This window comes from Trematomus bernacchii, unplaced genomic scaffold (assembly GCF_902827165.1).
Source record: "Trematomus bernacchii unplaced genomic scaffold, fTreBer1.1, whole genome shotgun sequence".
NCBI classification, from domain to species: Eukaryota; Metazoa; Chordata; class Actinopteri; order Perciformes; family Nototheniidae; genus Trematomus; species Trematomus bernacchii.
In genome coordinates, this window is record NW_022987973.1 from 14,153,638 (window position 1) to 14,171,945 (window position 18,308).

Below are 18,308 nucleotides of genomic sequence, written 5' to 3' on the forward strand. Positions count from 1 at the left end.
CTCGCCTGCCCCACCACCACCCCAGCTTCCACCCCAGCTCCACCCCAGTTTCCACCTATAGGCTCGGGGGATAGTTATCTAATCATCACTCAATCTTCTTTGTAAATCTGTGGAGTGATGAGGCCCGAGCCTAGACGCCAAACTCAAACTATATGCTGCTTATAATAAACATTTTAAGAAACAAGTGAGTTGTCTGACTGAACTTACATTAGACGCATTTAAAAAGCGTTATCCAACTTTGACCTTGGGGAGAGTTGCCATTGACCTAATGTCTTTACTGCATGTTTCAGCTGTTCCCATTATTAAGATATTGATATCACTTTACTGTTTTTAATTCCCTTGTATTTACATTTGACTGGACACACATGGGAACATTGATCAATAATAAATTCCTTTTCATTTTTTTATTTCACAGTTACACCACAAACACATTTCAGATAAATACACGGATGATTCATCTTTTCAACCATTCAAATAAATTACTTTCATTTACATGTCAGTGACAAGAACACATTCAGAAACACCATCAAGGACAGAAAAACCCATCAATATTTACACATAAAATGCACAAAACTAAATGTAATACAGATGATAGTCAGCAAAGTATTTGTCCCCAAAAACATCTGGAGCAGCGGATGTTTCTGATCTTGTGTTGTTTCCTCAGTGACACAGTATGTTTAACTTCTTTTTTTGTCTTCATGATGCAGTGGAGGCTGTACATTCTCCCGCTGTCTGAACGCACCTAAGTTCAATTTGCATCCTTCATTCATGTGGTCATGTGTGTTCACTGAGCTCCAGCTTTCAGTGGATGGAGAAAATTGACAAATTGACAAGGTGATGGCCTAGAAACAGCTACATGGAGGGAAGGAAATGAGCACCTTTTTTTCCGGCATGCTATGACATGTACAGTACTCAAAGATGATTTTATTCAGTTTATACAGTATATTTGTGTCATTTGTGTGTATTTGGAAATGGTCTCTTGCAGAAACAGAGATATGTCCCAGTGTAATGTCTCTTCAGTGAAACCTGTTTCCTTCATGTCTGTTCACAGTCCCGCCCCGATCTTCCTGTCGCCTCCTACTGACACCCCCTCCAGCTCCTCATCAGAGAAAGGGCTGTGGGGATTGTAGCTAACATCAGTGGTGCGCTGCAAGAAGTCTGTTGATCGTGGCTTCCCAACAGGAAAACCATGCTGGCTTTCCTCCTCTTCTTCTTCTTCCTCCTCTTCCTCCTCGTCCTCCTCCTCTTCCTCCTCTTCTACATCCTCCATATCAAGATCCATCCCTCTGTCGTCTTGATCCAAAGCTCGCCTGCTCTCATTTGATTTGTCCGTGGCTGTTTTTTTCCCGTTGCGTAGTCTCTGTGCGTCGGACGGAGCAGAGGCAGCCTGCTCCTTCGCCTTACGGCTGCGTTTCCACTTCATCCTGCGATTTTGAAACCAGATCTTGACCTGGGGAGGGACAACAGAGTAAAAAAAATGTTTACAACATGGTAATACTTAGGATATTTCATCCAGAGTTTGTCTGAACAGATATCTTATTTGCAGCTCTAGAACAACAATCACTTTTTATTTTTAAACTGCCAGTTTATTTTGATTTGTATAATATCTTCTCTCTGTTTTTGAGTCTTGAGTGGGACCCTTCCTGTTCAAGTTTTGTCCATAGCTGTACTAAGACTAATTCTCTACTGTGGAACTTCCACAATGCACAAGAAACTCCCCTCTGTATCTTTGATCTCCCTTAATTTGTGTCATCCAACAATAAAATAAGTGCTTAAAATATAATATTATTTAAATCTTACATATTTAAGATTCTCCTATTTTGCAGAGGAAACAAAATACCCTAATGTATTTGTTCAGCTCTTTGTGAAGATAAACTCACTTTGGACATCATAAAGTGGAGACATTCAGTCATGCACATCTGCATGACTATTTGTCCTCTTTTCAAATCAACCCTGTACATACTGTAAGGTGACACTTTTGCAGAATGTCATTTTAACATCTGTCAATTTATCCCTTTTGCTATGATAGAGGTATATTTAATTTGACATTTCACAAATACACTTAACTATAGATGCCTACACTTCGTGCAATGTTGAATTGCTTGTTATTTGTTTTGAGGGAACTCATGGCTTGTTTTTAAGGTGTCAGTGATGTTGTTTTTCAGGATGACATTCATGGTTTAAAAAAAATGTGCCTGCCCTTAATTATTGAAGTGATTTAAGATCCAGTTATCCTGATGGAGTGTGCTGCTGCTGTCCTTAGCAGACTGTCTGATGTTCAGTAAAACACGTTCAGTTCGCTCCTCATTTCTGTTTCTTAGGATTGTAAATCACCTTTAAAAATAACCTGGTTTCTGGGGAAGTTTGGTCTGGTGCTTCTTACCTGTGTTTCAGTCAGCATGAGTGAGGTGGCCACTTCAAAGCGTTTGGGCCTGGACAGGTATTTGTTGAGCTTGAACTGGTTCTCCAGCTCCAGCAGCTGCTGACTGGTGAAAGCGGTGCGGGGTCTCCGGCACTTCCCCAGGAGACCTGCCTGAGGGCCGGCTGGAGGAGGAAGAGCAAAGGCATCAGTGTGGGGCATGTGAGTGGGACGGTTACATTTAATAATGATTTCCACTTTTTTTTCTTATCAGTTATTTCAGTGAGTTGTATGTTTAACACACAATGTCTAAATATGATTGTTTTGACAAATCAAATCAAACTTATTTTGAAATATCTGCCCTTTATAGAAGCAAGCAACTGCTGTCTGTCTTTTTTTATAATACCAAGGACATAGGAAGTTCAATATATTTTGTGGGTGGGAGCAGCACACATATGCCCGCACTCTCTCGCCATCATTAACTATAATAGCTTTACTCCAGTTTATTGTTGACGGGGGGACACGGCAGAAGCGGGCGCAGAGGCCATAAAAACACAGGCATGCCATTAACTTAATGAAAATTCAATGAAGGCTTTTGGGATTTTATTGATGAACTACAGAACGTTTTAGGTGTTTGTTTATAGTTTCTTCGTCACACAAAGACAATTTTCATCGGGTTGGCGTTTATAGAGAAATAAATGGGCCAAAATGTAAATGTGACATACAGATAAGCAGTAAACACAGACCAGAGTAGAGATATACTGTACGGGACAAGGTGGGGCTGTTATTACCACTAAATATATGAAGATCTCGTTTATTGAGTTAAATCAAAAATAATACAGAGTACGACTAACAAAAATAAAGTATTAGTATACAAGCTAAATTAATTTAGGACAGGCAATTAGCAGTTTGAAAAAAGGAAGTCAAACGCTGAAACTGCATGTTTCTGTATGATCTTAGACATTATAATATTTTCTTTATTTAAATCCTTTTGAATCTTAAAGAGAGATAATTTGCAGTAGACTTGATAATACGTGATAATTAAGGTCTACTTAATTGATTAATGTGACAACGAAAACACCATAAACAATAAATAGGCCAGCAAAAAAACAAAGGATTAATAAATCATTATTAATTAGGCCTTTTATTTTAACTACTACAACAGTTGGGTTACGATAATATCAGGATGAATAATTTAAACGGAACATGAATCAAGCTTAGTCAACAATTTACTCATTTTCATTAGACAGTATTTCTGTTAAATTCGTTGGCGGTTCTTCAGAGGTGAAGCCATGTGATTAAAAACTGTAAAACCTGATAACGGAAAGCGGTGCATGATTGATTTGGGTCTGTCTGTGATTTAGAAAATGAAACAATATTTTCAAAACTGGACTGTTATTTCTCTCAATTAGCTTATCCCTTGCCTTTTTAAGTGTGGATATTTTTGACATTTTAAATTGATTATATACTTACTGCTGTAATCTGGCAGCCTTGGCATCATGATCCCGGCGCGGATCCAGTGCTCTAGGGGCAGAGAGCCCGCCATGGCAGCCATCTTCAGGTGGTCCGGGTAGGTCTGTGTGAAACCGGTGTATGCGAACGCGGGGTGATGGCCACCCAACGCGGATAAAGGGTACATGGGGGCAGGATACATGCCGGGGATTGAAGCCAGTCCTGGATGCGGGAGATTAAGGAGACCCGGTTTGTGAAGTAGTCCTTGAAGTTGTGCGGCCCGCGGAGAAGGTGTGTCCGCGCGGCGGCAGGACACCGGGCTGCCTGCCGGGCTGTCGCTGCTCAGACCGGGGGAGAGGTCTCGGCTCACCCGGTGGGTCTCATCAGCGAGCAGGGCGTCAATTCGGAAGTTTTTGGATTTCTCCATCACGACTTCACTTAGGAGGAGAGCAGTCTTTAAAAAATGCCAACTTTGGCGGGTGCCTACCCTAACCCTAACCCTGTGCCGTGCGTCACAAACTCATAGGCTACGTTCTCTTTATATTCTCCAAAAAAGTTTAGGCAAGTCAAAACAAGTTACAGCCTAATTATCAAAAGTAAGCATTAAAGCATGATCTTATCGTATGACTAAATTACTGACATTTGCGTGTGCATTCCTCCATCTATGACGCTAAATTGCACCTGCACATGTCACTCTGCAACATTGCGTCCGTCCTGGTGTTTAATACTAACTTCAAGAAGAGGCATGCGTCTCCCTGCATGAGCTGTGCCTCTCCCCCCCCCCCCCCCCCCCCTGCAGGCCGGTGTGCGCTGGGATTGGCTGGAGGCTGGCTGCTGTGACGGCCCTCTAATCAGCTAATTACTCGCTCGTTTCTCCCCCCAGAAAGCATTCAGAGTGAGGTAATGTCCAACCCTTGTCCCGCCTGAAAACACCTTCAACTGCATCAAAGCGCGGAGGTACATTAGAAGATTAGCAGATTGTATTTTCAGTATCTATCTAACTGCCAGATGCTCCTAGCTACCTTGCCATAAACAAAGAATTATAGTAAACTAATTATTAGTGCTGCAAACATCCTCCACACCTTGGCAACACATATTGGCTGTTTTTCAGCATGCTGGATGTTTCTGCTTAACTCTGGTTGTGTGACGTTAAAAAATCAAGCATTGTGTCCATTCCTGTATTTAAGTCATTTATATTAATGGCTTTCTTCATTCTCATACTCAGGCCATACCAATGTCATTAAAGTTTACGATCAGGAATTGCACACAAACCATATAAAAGTGTAATGACTTGGCAGAAAAGGCTATAAGTTAATTGGTCCTCTGCTTAAGGTGAACTAATGCCATTTTAAGACCTGAGAAGCGGAAGGGGAAGTGGAGTCTCACTTATTCTTTTCAACATGGTTTTATGTCTGTCAGCTGAATGTGGTCTAATTCACTGTTATGTCACTGACACAATTCAACCATGTCGGAATCAGAATCAGAATCAGAAACGGGTTTATTGCCAGGTAGGTTCACACATACGAGGAATTTGACTTGATGTCATGGTGCATACATCAAATATAAAACAAAGAATCTCCATATAAAACAAGAAATCTAATATAAAACAAAACACCTTTAAGGACACTGTAATAAAATATAGTTAAATAGCAATAAAATAAAGCAGTAATTTACAGCGAAATGGAATGCAATGAGTTATAGAATATAAAATATGAAATATGAAATAAGAATATGTGCAGTAAGCAGTATTTGAACATTATATAAATATAATAACAAACTTTAAATTGGGCTTAATCTGTTGGAAAATTTGAATTTTGATAGGCTTCTTAGAGACATTTAATGTAACTGTTTTGTATTCAGAACCTGCATGTTGATGCAAACAGGAACATCATGATGCTCAGAATGATTCAAATTATTGCATTTAAAAGTGCTGGGGCTTCCCCCACCTAATAAAGCCTTTAAAGGTAGGGAAGGTAAGTTTGAGAAACCGGCTCGAGATACACTTTTTGTCATATTCCATGAAATGCTCTTAACATCCCGATAGCAATGAATATCTCAAGTGCTTTGACAAAAAATCCATAAAAAAATGTCATCTGTGGAAGCTGTAGTACTGTAAAAAGCACGACCAATCATTTTAGCCGGCCCGGCTAAAATAACTGGATGGCCTACCTGCCTGTCAGCCTTCCATCTCTGCACAAACTCATCTCGTGCCCTCATTGGTCATGTGCGCGTTCGTGTGTGTTGGAGGAGGGGCTCTATAAGGAAGTGGCAGATTTTCTCCGGTTGTGTATTTTCAAATTCTAGCGATCTCGAGCCGGTTTCTCAAACTTACCTACCCTACCTTTAATTGTTAATCATTTAGAGTTAGTACATTTTCTAGAATTTCCAAATTGTGTTTTGGAGTCTGAATACTATAGATGGCTTATTTAGGCCTTCTCATTATTCACTGAGATTTGTCCTAAAAGTAATCAAATAGTATAAAAACACTGTAGCCTACACCATGTGCACCGTTTAGAGCACATGACCTCATTGTCCTGTAGGCCCTGCACATCTTCATTTGCATGACTTTTCCTATACTTGCGTTGGATTAGTCAATGGAGATGAAGCAAGTCATTCAATTTGCAAATTGACATTGCTTGAAGCAAAATTGGCACAAATTCAGCATTTCAATGTAAAAATGTTACATTTGAATTGGGTTTTATTGGATTATTGTTCAGTCAAAACAAAACATTTGACAGTGACACCTTAGCTCTGAAACCGACGGTGAGCCATGTTTAATATACTGAGATTGTAGGGCCCGAATGATTAATCGATAAATAATCATATTAATTAATAACACAAATGATTGTCAGGTGCAGCACTATTAGGAGAAGGAGTATTCGTTTCTGTTCAAGGAGTTTCATGAGTTTCCAAGTGGCTTCATCGGTGCTGCACCACTTCAAACAGCCTCACTAACAAACAGCAGTGCAGACGTCACAATGTTACAGTCTAATCAAACTGCAGCTCCAGCCTCCACAACAAAACAGCTCTAAATCGTGTGTCTCCGGAAATTGAAATCCAGTCTGAAGATATGAATAAAATACATTGCAGAATCTTTATAAGACCTCCACTCACGATATGTAATTGGCTGGTGCACGTGCGTCGTGCGCGCGTGTATTTGACCTCCAGGAAATTGGAGCGGTCTCTCTCTCCAGCCCCTTCTTACCCTCTTTGTCTCTCGCCCTTCGCTCTCTCTCTCTCTCTGAGATTACCGCCTGTCTCCCGCGCTGATATAGAGGTAATTTGCTCCTGGGAAATCAGTGCTGCTTTCTGCCTGTTTCTCTCAACCTCTCCCCCTCGTGCTCCTTGCTTTTATGATTTGAAAGTAATTTAAATAGTCAGGCCACGGGTAAATCCGTCACCCGGGCCTGTTGACAGAGGCGGACAAATTAAATTGAATGGGTGCCTGAAACTGAGCAGTGTTGTGCACAACGTCGCTCTCCTTGACAAGAGCAAATGGTGCCGTGCCTATAAAAGCCACCATAGGCCCATTATCGCTGTATACCAAAACAGCAAAGAAAACAAATAAAATGTCCCAAGAAGTTTGGTTTACATCATAGTTCCGAATTAATATGTGGGCCCCTGCAGGAATTCTGGTTTAGCATAAAACAAACACAATTAATTATGGTCTTGAGATTTGATTTTAAACAGTGCCCCTCTTCAAGACAGTGCCGAATAACAATGGGCCTAATGCAGAACCTGATTGATACTGAACTTCAGTGTTGCAAATCCCTTATTTTCAATTAATCAAATTGCAACTCACCTGACATGCAGTTCAACCAGGGGTCATGGGGATCTTAACCTGGTAGGTATCCAGACTTGCCACTTGGAAATTTGCCAAGAGCACAAATCAAACATTTCTCTCACCCTTTTGCAAAGTACAATTTGGTTCTAGTTGACTAATGGCGCGTTTCCACTACAGCGCGGAGCACGGTTTAAGAGGGCTGTGACGTCAGCGGCCCGTCTTTGGTTGCGTTTCCACTTGGCCTAGTACCGGCCGGCGGGTCCTAATTCACAGTTTTTCTGGCCTCATAAAATCGTGGGTCTAGGGCCAGAGACAACGAGGCTGAGTCGGGCTGAGTATGCTAAACTAGAGAGAGCTGGCAAGGGGGCTACAACTACAACAAGATGGACATATTTGACCGTGATTTAATTGTAATACACGTTTCAAAATGATGCCGAAGTAACAACATACTGATACCGGTTAGTAAAAACCATGAATTAATGCTTTGACAAGTCTGCAGACAGATGGCAGGCGAAAAACCTTTTAAAATGCGTGTTTTCTAAATGGAGATTGGCTAAGCTAACGCAGTATATGCTCCGACCGTCCACACTCAGAACAACGGCCTATACAGACATAAATAAACCAGCGACTGTATTCGCCATGACACAGGCAGTCTGTGGTTTGTACTTGTTTAACTTTTGTCTAGTTTCTGAACATATATGAGGAGCTGTGAGCTCTGAGTGCTAACAGCTAACGGCTGTGTTGTTTTTCTGGGGTTCTCATTGAAGATGACGTCACAGCTCTGCCTACACTGCGTTACTATAGATACTACCCCAGTTCCTAAACTGTAATGGAAATGCGCCATAAAGTGAGCCAGTCCTAACGAGGCCTAGCCATACCGAGCGAGGCCGTGTAGTGGAAACGCGCCATAACTTTGTTGAGTGGACAACATTTAAGATGAGAAGTATAGCAACCCTTCGAAATGTAAACTCATACATTCAAGTTACCTGTCTCAGGTTTTTAAAGCAAATGTATTGTTTTGTCTATCTTTTATGTATCACCTGAAGCTAAATAACAGAGATATTAATGCAATCCTATATTGATACCATTCAGAGGTCAGGGTCAGCCACAGTGCAGCTGACAGCAACTTCAGCAGTTTGCATGATGCTCACACCTGAGTCAAAGACAACAACATGATGTAGTTCATCTGATGGATTATGTGACTGTCTGAAAGTAACACTGACTCTGATCTGTTTGACCAAAACTCTCACTACTTCCTTTCCCTCCTTTCACAAATGTCTTCACAAACACATACCCTTTTGAACCCTTTGCTCAAAATGAGGCGCACACCCTTCACACCGTGAGAAGACAATGTGTTCAAAGAGACCGCCAGCCCTTGACGTTACACTACAAAGCCAGAGCTTATCGACAAGTTATGCGTCAGTAAACTAAGCGGCCAACAGGAGTTTACTGAAACATTAAAGAGCTTATCAGCAATTACAGGCATATTTTTCAATCATTACCACAGCTCTGAGACAGCCTTCTCTGTCCTAAAACTAATCCATGTGCCCTCTGTGTGTCAGCACATTATTGACTCCCAATGGGTCACTGATCCTTGCTGGTTTATTTAACCTAAGGACCCTTCACATATGGGACAAAAAAAAAAGTTCAGGAGCTTCTACAGATTGTCAGTCTGATAACATGAATCATATGAAAACATGTCAACACCATGCACTGGACCATGAAAGCCACATTTACTGTAACATTTGTTGATATATCTCGATTCAACTGGCTTCATATGAGCACATTCCTGTGTCTGCTCTTTGTTGTGACATGTGGCGTTCAGGGACACTGTCCATCAGCACTAGTTTTCCCACCAGGGCTGGAGTACAATGCCTGACTTCGGCTGTGATAAATGATTCGGGTGCACAATGGTCTTTCTGTGCAGTGAAAATCATCTCTCCGTACCCCTGGTAATTAGACTAATTCCCACAATGTTGGAGGCAGACGATAAATCTACTCGCTTTCCGCCAGACCTTGAGACTAAACTTAAAGTTGTCTCATTAAGCAGATAAAGGTTATTTATTTGAGTTTTACTTCTCTTCTCAGCCTCCTTACCCTCTCCACATCATTTATTAACCAATATTGAGCTTTGCCATATGACATCCAGCCCACTGGATGTGAATCTCCTTCTGTCTGTCTTTGCTAGTTTGGCCTCTTCCCACTCCTCTTATCAGGTGTTTATCAGCACTTTCTGGAAAGTAAATGGAGTTGTTTGCTGAGCCCCTGATGTTTACAACCAAAGCAACAGTATTCTTCAATTATCGAGCTAGAAAAAACATGTGTGTTTAAGGAAAAATGAGTCAAAGTAGTTGAAAAAGCATGGCCGACAGCAAGCTGGACTACAAGGCAAGGCAAGGCAAGGCAAGTTTATTTATATAGCACCTTTCAACACAAGGTAATTCAAAGTGCTTTACAAAAATGGAAGACATTTTAAAAAGCATTCCCATTATAACAATCAGACTTAATTAAGGGAAGCCAAAAGATGTTATGCTTAATTAGAAACCTTAGAGTTTCTGTCCGTTACTCCAATATGTTGAAAAGAACCCTGAGCTTATTTTAAAAGAAGCTGCTGTTTCTTTGAGTCTAGTTTGACTTATGAATGAATCACAACACACAGCAAAAGTAGATGATAGGATATTTCAAAAGCTATAGCAGCAGGCGTAACCTTCTTGAAAAAAGCATGAAGCAACACAGAAATGAAGAATTTCATGCTCTTCCTGTTCTTGCTACATTGTGTTATTGCAGCATAATAACAGGGTTGTGATGTACAACAAAGGCCTATGCTGGTCTAAAGCTGGCTTGCTAAGACTGTCCTCACGATAATCACTTGTTTCAGTGTGTGAAAAAAGCAAATAAATGATGACTTCCTGCTGCGAGAGGCGTCAGATCAGAAAAGGCTTCTAGGAGGTTGTTTTAAAAGGTCAGTTTAAAGATCAGTATTCAGAAATGTGTCAAAGTCTTCACTCCCTAAACATTAGATAGATATGGCTCGGAGGATTGTTAAGTAAAACAACATCAATCTGTGAATCCCTTATTCCAACATGTGCTGCTCAAGTAGTAACTGTACTACTGTTAAGAAGAGGATTTCAGTTAGTTGTTTGAAAAATAATGTATCACTTTTCATGACAATATAAGACAAGACAATCAGTACAGTTAATTTGACTTTAACTTTCAAAGATGTATGGTTAAACCTGATTATAGATGAAAGTGTATAACATAAAACTCCTCATATAAGAATGATATGTCCACAAGAAGATTCAAATACACAACAGCAAACAAATAAATACATTATTATATGTTCCAGATATCTAAATAAATGCATCCGAATGAAAGGTATCTCTTCGGCCCGTTAATGTAATTGCAGTTTATCTGATCTCAATAGCTCCCTGCATTCTTCATATACGATTTAAGTGGATAAAAAGCAGCTTAATAAAGTGCAAACGTTTGATAAACCACAGAACAAATAAAACCGCAAAGGGTTCAGAGTCTGCTTCACATCTAAATTGGGGAATTCCAACCTTGCGACTCTCCAATCTCTTTCCCAGCTCTCCTGTTTATTTGTTCCACACTGGAAACAAAAGCTTCCTTTCAACAGAATCCAGTCCAGTGTCAGTTTTATGACCATTTAATGGGTCCTTCCATCTAACAGCCCTGTGTTTTACTATCACCCATACAAGGGCCCTATTGTGCATAGACATGGGAGATAAGAGATAAATACACCTTATCAGCCACAACAAGACATCATTACTTTCACCCTGCTATCTCACTGTGCCTCTCCACCATGCATTATCTGGCCACTTATGAGGATATTCAGAGCCATCAAGTGCTTTGAAGATCTCCGTGCGTTGACTGTTTGCTCTCTCTTTTCCCGCTTTCTGCAGAACTCAATTCCAACTGTACAGTGTGTTAAAAAACACATCGTCTTTCAGTCCACTGTTAGCCATATTTCGCTGTCTGAAATGACATTGAACACTGAATTTAATTGGTACTTTGGGGATGAGGTTTAATGCTCATGATAGCATGTCTTTAGCCATGCTTTCCGCTGTGAGGATATCACCCAACGCCATTAGCACTCAGGTAATGTCTTGTTATGGCTCAATTTACCCATTAACACTAACCAAAGGTTACTGAGGGGATACTGCATTTACTTAGCTTACAACATTCTCTGCATTATTTAGCTTATTGTATTTATTCATTTTTCTGACAAGTATATCGTTTACTTCATCTGCATTACTTGTACATTGGTCTTGCAACATTAGCTGCACTATTTTATTCTGTTTCATTTTCATTTGTTCAAAATGTGTCTTATTGTTTTATGTCCTATACTATGTTGCATTGTTGGAGGAGCTCGGGACTTACAGTACCTTTTTCATTGTCCTAACTACACTGTAGCTACTGTTTTTTAAAAGGGTTGAATAAAGTTATACTTTGTATGATGACAATAAAGATATATTCTATTCATATGGCATTAAAGCCTTTGAATCTTTAAATCTTGGGGAGGAAAAGAATAGCCAAGTGGTGAAAAGCGAGAGTAGTGAATGGGCAGCTTAGAAAAATCGGTACCACTTTACAATAAGACTACCCTTATAAAGGTTTCATAAAGGGTTTATAATTAGGTTATGAATTAGGTTGTAAACACTTTATTAATCATTAAGAACCATTTATAAACCAGTTCTAACATAGTTTGCATACATCAACACAGGCTCACTATTTGGCAAGATGACTAAGCCTTATATAGGCTACTCAGCGAGAATCAACTCAGTGAACAACAGACACCAAGGATGCTGGCTGATGAAGCAGACGAAGTAAGCTAAGTAGCCAATATAAGGCTTAGCAGTTCAGATAAATGTGGGCTCACTATTTGGCAAGCAACATTTCACAGTTGCCCTGTTTATCTCATGTCTTATAAAAGCTTATTAATGATTTATAAAGTGTTCACAACCTAATTCATAAATGAATTACAAACTATTCGTAAACCCTTACATTTATAAACAGAATACCAAGTTTTATGTTGGTCCACAAAGTGTTTTGACGTATAATCAACTGAATAACATTTCTGCTTTAAAGATTCCAGGCATGTCATAGCGGAAAAACTGTCGGGATAGCAGTCAGGTATGGTCGAACACTTTTGTCCAGAATACAATACTTAGCATATAGGTCTTCACTTGAAACACTCCAAACTACTTATGTCATCTTTGTATCCCGATGTATTGATGCAGAATTTAACTCGTTCTTAGGATTTGATACTCTAAAAACAGTTATTTCTTATTCTCTCGAAACAGAATCTCTGTTTCACCTTCATGCACACAGAGCAGCAGAAATCTACAGAGAAAAAACGGACAGCCGCAGATTGTGAGTACAGGTTGGACCAGAGGATCTGAATCTAGATGTTTAGTTTGAAACATGTTGATTAAACAGATTTTAAGAGTTTAAAAGCTTTTTCTGTTACTTTAAGGAATTGTTATGCAGATTAGAAAAAAAATCAATTACACATCAGACTTATCTTAAGCACTTAGCAAATGTATCTGTATGTGGTAATGCTGGTAGTGCCACCTCCCATCAGGTAATTTCAGCTGGGACGTAGTCAATATTCAAACATTTAAATGAATTGATCAGTTGCTGGAGTTTGTCAATAGTCTAATGGAGCGCTGCTAAAATCTGTCAATCTAGGACACTGTGGCAGAGGTAAATCACATCATTGTGGTGTATTTTAATGGCTCTCAATTGATCAAAATGTCATCATAGGTGTGACAGAGTGCGGTTCAGCAACAGAGCTCTGATGAAGTGACAGAACACTCAAAATATCCTCACAGTACCAATAGACAGATCTCTGTTCATTTAGCTTCAATTTAGCACACTTTACAGATTAAAAGTTAAGAAATAAATTAGATCTGCATGAATTACACTTAGCCTTTTGACATTCAATAACTTTCTAGTGAGTCTCCAGTCATGCAAGAAACAGTTCTGTAGCTTATTCTATGGATTATCCTTGATTCACAGTACAGCTAAATATATAGCACTATAGACTTTAAGGGAACGATGGAAGTTTAAATACAATCGGCTCTGACTCATTCCCTTGTTTTCTTCACTCCTTCTTCATTATATTTGTTCTGTTCATGGCTACAGGGGTAGAGAGGTCAGGGAACTCATCCCTCTCTGTCAGTGTGCTAATTGGTTTGAATAAGCTGCCCCTCCTCCCGATAAACTAAATGTGTTCAATCTTTAAGGTAGCCTAAATCATTTTTAGTGAGCCTGTCACAAATAACTACGGATTCTCCATCTAGTTTTGATGAAAAATGTGCTTAGCAGGTGTCAACCTGTCCATTTTTGTGTCTAATATACATAATTTTGTACAGAGAAAAAAAAGGGTTTTGGGTCTATGGTTGTATTTCAAACCCCATTATAATAATTAAACATAAAAACATTAAAGACAGAAACAAATAAAATCTCAACCACAACAAAAATATCAGAGAACACCTGAACAGGAGAATTTGATCAACCCACCTTAAAATGATAATTATTTTCCAGTTCCCCCACTAAACTGGGACATTTTGAACTCCCTCTTAGTTGGCACCCAACATAATGTAATGTAATTGCTACTCCTAGTATAGTAATACATACTACTGCAGATCATATCAGTTGAAATTGTCTACAGAGCAGCAGACCAAACAATTCTGAACAAATTATTTTATTTTAAGAGTCAAATCTTTTATTATTAGGCTATCTTAAGATGCCCCCTTGAACTCTCTAAATTATTTGTATTACTTTTGTGTGAACAATAAATTACACAAACAAGTGAATGGGATGATTGTCTAAAAGTGTGAACCGTTTTCTCCATATTTAAAAGATTCCCACCACACACCCACTCTATGATTACCGGCCTTTCCACTATAACATATTTATAGTATGGCATCTAAAGCAACATTAATATAAATCTGCACACTTTTTATTTGGCTCTGAATACTTTCATTTTATACATGTTCACAGAGGACTTTGTTTGTATTCTGGGCGTAATGTTTTATTAACATTTATTTTAAAAGGTTGAATAAAGAAACTGTAATTATTTTCCAATTTTCACTATACACAACTAGTCATACAGAGAAAACTTTAAAGCAGTCATAAGAAAGTCTCTTACTTTCAGGCCCTCAAGAGAGAAGAATAAGCCTCAAGAAATAGATCTAAAATGTTTTACTATTGTTATTTACAGGCTCCTATTCCCTGATAAGTTATGGATATTTCTTTACCCCATAAAAGCCTAAGTTTGAGTTTTTATACTCATTTTATGATTAGAGCAAACTAGTCTTTAATATAAGGTTGGTCTATTTTTTCTTAGTTTGTCTTTTGGTGTTTTAAAGCACTTGGCAGTAAAGTAAAGTAAAGCCCTTGAGTTGACTTCACTGTCCACGTGTACTAAAATTATTCCGAGGCAAAATGTCCTACAATTGTCATATTTACATAGCTAAATCTCATGTTTATTGACATTTGGTTTTGTTCAAATATCCTTACAAGATTAGTACTGTTTGTGATATTCTGTTTGCTCTTGGTGCACTGTGGTGTTGAATTCCAGGAAACGTTGCAGATGTGCCAAGCTGGGACGGCTCAGAGCGCGCTAACTGAGGAATTAGCACTTCCATAATTGGCCGTTCTGTCAGATGCTCTGACAGGCCGGGATGATGAAGCGGACGCTAAGTGATTTGTCTCCTGCCCTGTCTCACACTGTGCCTGACATAGAACTTCAGTTACATATTAAAACATCCACATCATGCTTCTCAGACATCTTAACTGTATTTCCCTTAAGGAATGTAATCCCAGCAAAAGAATACAGCTATATAACTACCAGGGTAACAAAACAGAGTGGTGTCCTGTTGTGTTGGGGAACGAGAAGCAAATGAAGAACATGTTAAAGGAAACAGTCGACACAAGCATTCATACAGAGACAGCACACTCTGTTAGTCCATTTAGTTTAATTTAAACCATGATGAAGACACCCCCCTAGAGGGCATCAAACAATGTATTCTACATTAATGAAGAGGATTAAAAAGCTCCTTAACACAAGCTAAAATGCCGCTCACCTTGCTGCAGTGAAGCAGAGTAATACACCCGGGTGTTTCAGTCAGTTGGTTTCAGTACACCGTGACAACACTACTGGGTGTGTTGAGAGGTGAAACAGAGCACACTTTTGACCACACCTAAGTGAGTTATTTTTATTTTCATTTGAACTTTTCACCCAGAGAAGGAAGTGAAACATTATGTGGCACTTCATCTTTTGGTTAAACTAAATATTTGAGAGTAGCTGTGTTAAATTGGCTTTAAGTCATCTTATACAATGAAGTAATCTGTGAGTGAAGCTCAGGGTCAACAGGTGTTTTACCTTGTAGTATGATAGATGCTCAGTGTTTCGCTGATAGATGTCTGAAAGGAAAATGTCACCAAAGGTTGGCCTGAGTTTCCGTTAGGTGAGTTTGTATTTTGGGGATTATTGCCTCTTAGAAATCCCAGATTTGTAGGTTTGTTTTTGTATAGTGAATGCTGGGATTTCTGATTAAGATAGTAGAACCCTAAGTATAACAAATAATTCACCTTTATTCTCCCCGCACCATTACAAATATTTCACAATGGAGGCATCCACTAATGTTTTCAAAACTCACCGAATGTGCCTTTAATGTCCTTCACTGTCCTTCTGTTTTGTACACGGGCCCCTCGCTCTCCTGTCCCGTCCCCCCACCGAGGCTGTGCACTTGCCCTGACAATGCAGCATTATGGAAATAAATTGTTCCATTAGGTGCATTGTGTTCTGTCATCAGGCCAACACACTGGGTTATTAATGGACACAGCCTTCGCTTTGATTAAGACTGAAGATTTATGAAAAATACGCACTGACGGAGTACCAACCAACATTTCCTTGCTGAGGAGTGTAACACGTCGCAGGAAGTCTGCTTATGAGAGGGACCAGATTGGAAGGTTATCTATCCATAGTTTGATAGATACAGGACAATTTCCTCTTTTAGATTCACAGTTATTTACAGTGGCAACAACTGCCAGAAAACACACTTTAAAATGTGAAATACCTTTAGATGTATTCAAGAATGTTACTTATTTAATTATCTTTGTCTCTTTCACATCACTGTGTCCTGAGTTAATATAGATCCCCATTTAGAAGGCTTAAAAGTCTACAGCATTACTAATGGCTCTCTCAGGTTTTATATAATGCACAGCTGTGTTTTGAGTTTAATGCCAGTGACAGCATGCTAACATACTCACGATGACAATGCCTTGCGATGATGTTAAGCAGGTGTAATGCTTTTCATTTTCAACACCATAGTTTGCTTTGTTAGTATTTCTAGATGTGCTAATTGGCACTGAAATCAAAGCACAGCTGCAGGTGTAAAACTTCATATGTTTTGCAGGTATTTGGTACATTTTATGTCAATCTAATCAATTCTTGTTGAGATATTTCAACATTGGTCCTGCACGTATAAAAGTATATCGCTTTTTGATCGGTCAGACGCTTCTGACTAATCAAACATCTAACAAGCGAACGTTTATCTTACAAATAAGACCTAGGCAATATAACTTGATGTTACTGTTAGTGTCTGAACGGAGCATATCAGAACATTTAGCTAAGATTGTGCCATTTCTGTATCTGCATCTTCACACATTCTGTGAGTATCAAACAGGCCTTAGTCATTCCCTCCCCACAGCACAGGTGTGTGTGTGTGCGTGTGCGTGTGCGTGTGCGCGTGTGAGTGTGCGTGTGCGTGTGTGTGTGTGTGTGTGTGTGTGTGTGTGTGTGTGTGTGTGTGTGTGTGTGTGTGTGTGTGTGTGTGTGTGTGTGTGTACAAGTGTGAGTGATCCCATTTATCAGGCCAGTTAACCCCTGGCAGCAAGTAGTAATACGGAGCAGGAGACCAGAGGGGGATGCAGGCACTCGCTCTAATTAAATCCCCCCTCCACCTTCCCACCCACACCTACACAGACCGCCTCCCCTCATCCGGCAGGAGAGACTTTGACCTTCCAACCCAGCATCCCCCTCTGCCGCCTGCATCTCCCACCTCAGCACTGCAAACTGCAACGAGACACATGGAAACTGTTTTCTGTCTTTACAACTTCAACCCTTCTGCAGTGCGTTTTCAGGTTAGCGCAAAAAAAAATAGTATTTAGTGTTTGGTTGGTTACAAAAAAACAAGCTAAATGACAAACCTGGTAGGTATAGTCAACAAACCAATGGGTGACGTCATGGTGACTATGGTCACTTCTTATACAGTCCTTTTAATGTGTGTATGTTAAGATTAAATTATTCATAAATAAACAAAAATTATGAGCATAATTCATAGAGTACAGCGGTGTGACAGTGTGTCCGTTCTTTTTTTCTTTACAAACTGTAGCAATAAGGCAGTATACAGTAGGTATCCATTACATTTAAAAAAAAAAAGGAACATTGTGTTTATGCTCTTTCCACAATGATAAATTCAAGTTTTTTGCTGTTATTACGTTATTTGCTTTCCCAGGGGTGCTGCGTTAATCGACATATGATGATGATGGTTTTCCCCTTTCAACTATGTATGCCTTCACTGAGCTGTTTACTTTTTCTAATCCAGCCTGTTTTCAGTGCGAGAGGCATATGTAGTTAGTGCTGACTCAAAATAAATGTGTCCTTCCTTCACTTGTAAA

At 39.6% G+C, this 18,308-nt stretch overlaps 1 protein-coding gene across 1 annotated transcript; it reads right to left on the reverse strand.

Moving 5' to 3' along the window:
* Positions 1-395: 395 nt before the first annotated feature.
* On the reverse strand, positions 396-15,764 carry mnx2b (motor neuron and pancreas homeobox 2b). Its single transcript, XM_034116135.1, has 4 exons — positions 15,710-15,764; positions 3,833-4,248; positions 2,384-2,544; positions 396-1,450 (listed from the first exon to the last, which is right to left on the reverse strand). The coding sequence occupies exons 2-4, from the start codon at positions 4,236-4,238 to the stop codon at positions 1,046-1,048; spliced, it is 972 nt and encodes a 323-aa protein (XP_033972026.1). The 5' UTR covers positions 4,239-4,248; positions 15,710-15,764; the 3' UTR covers positions 396-1,045.
* Between the last annotated feature and the right edge of the window lie 2,544 nt (positions 15,765-18,308).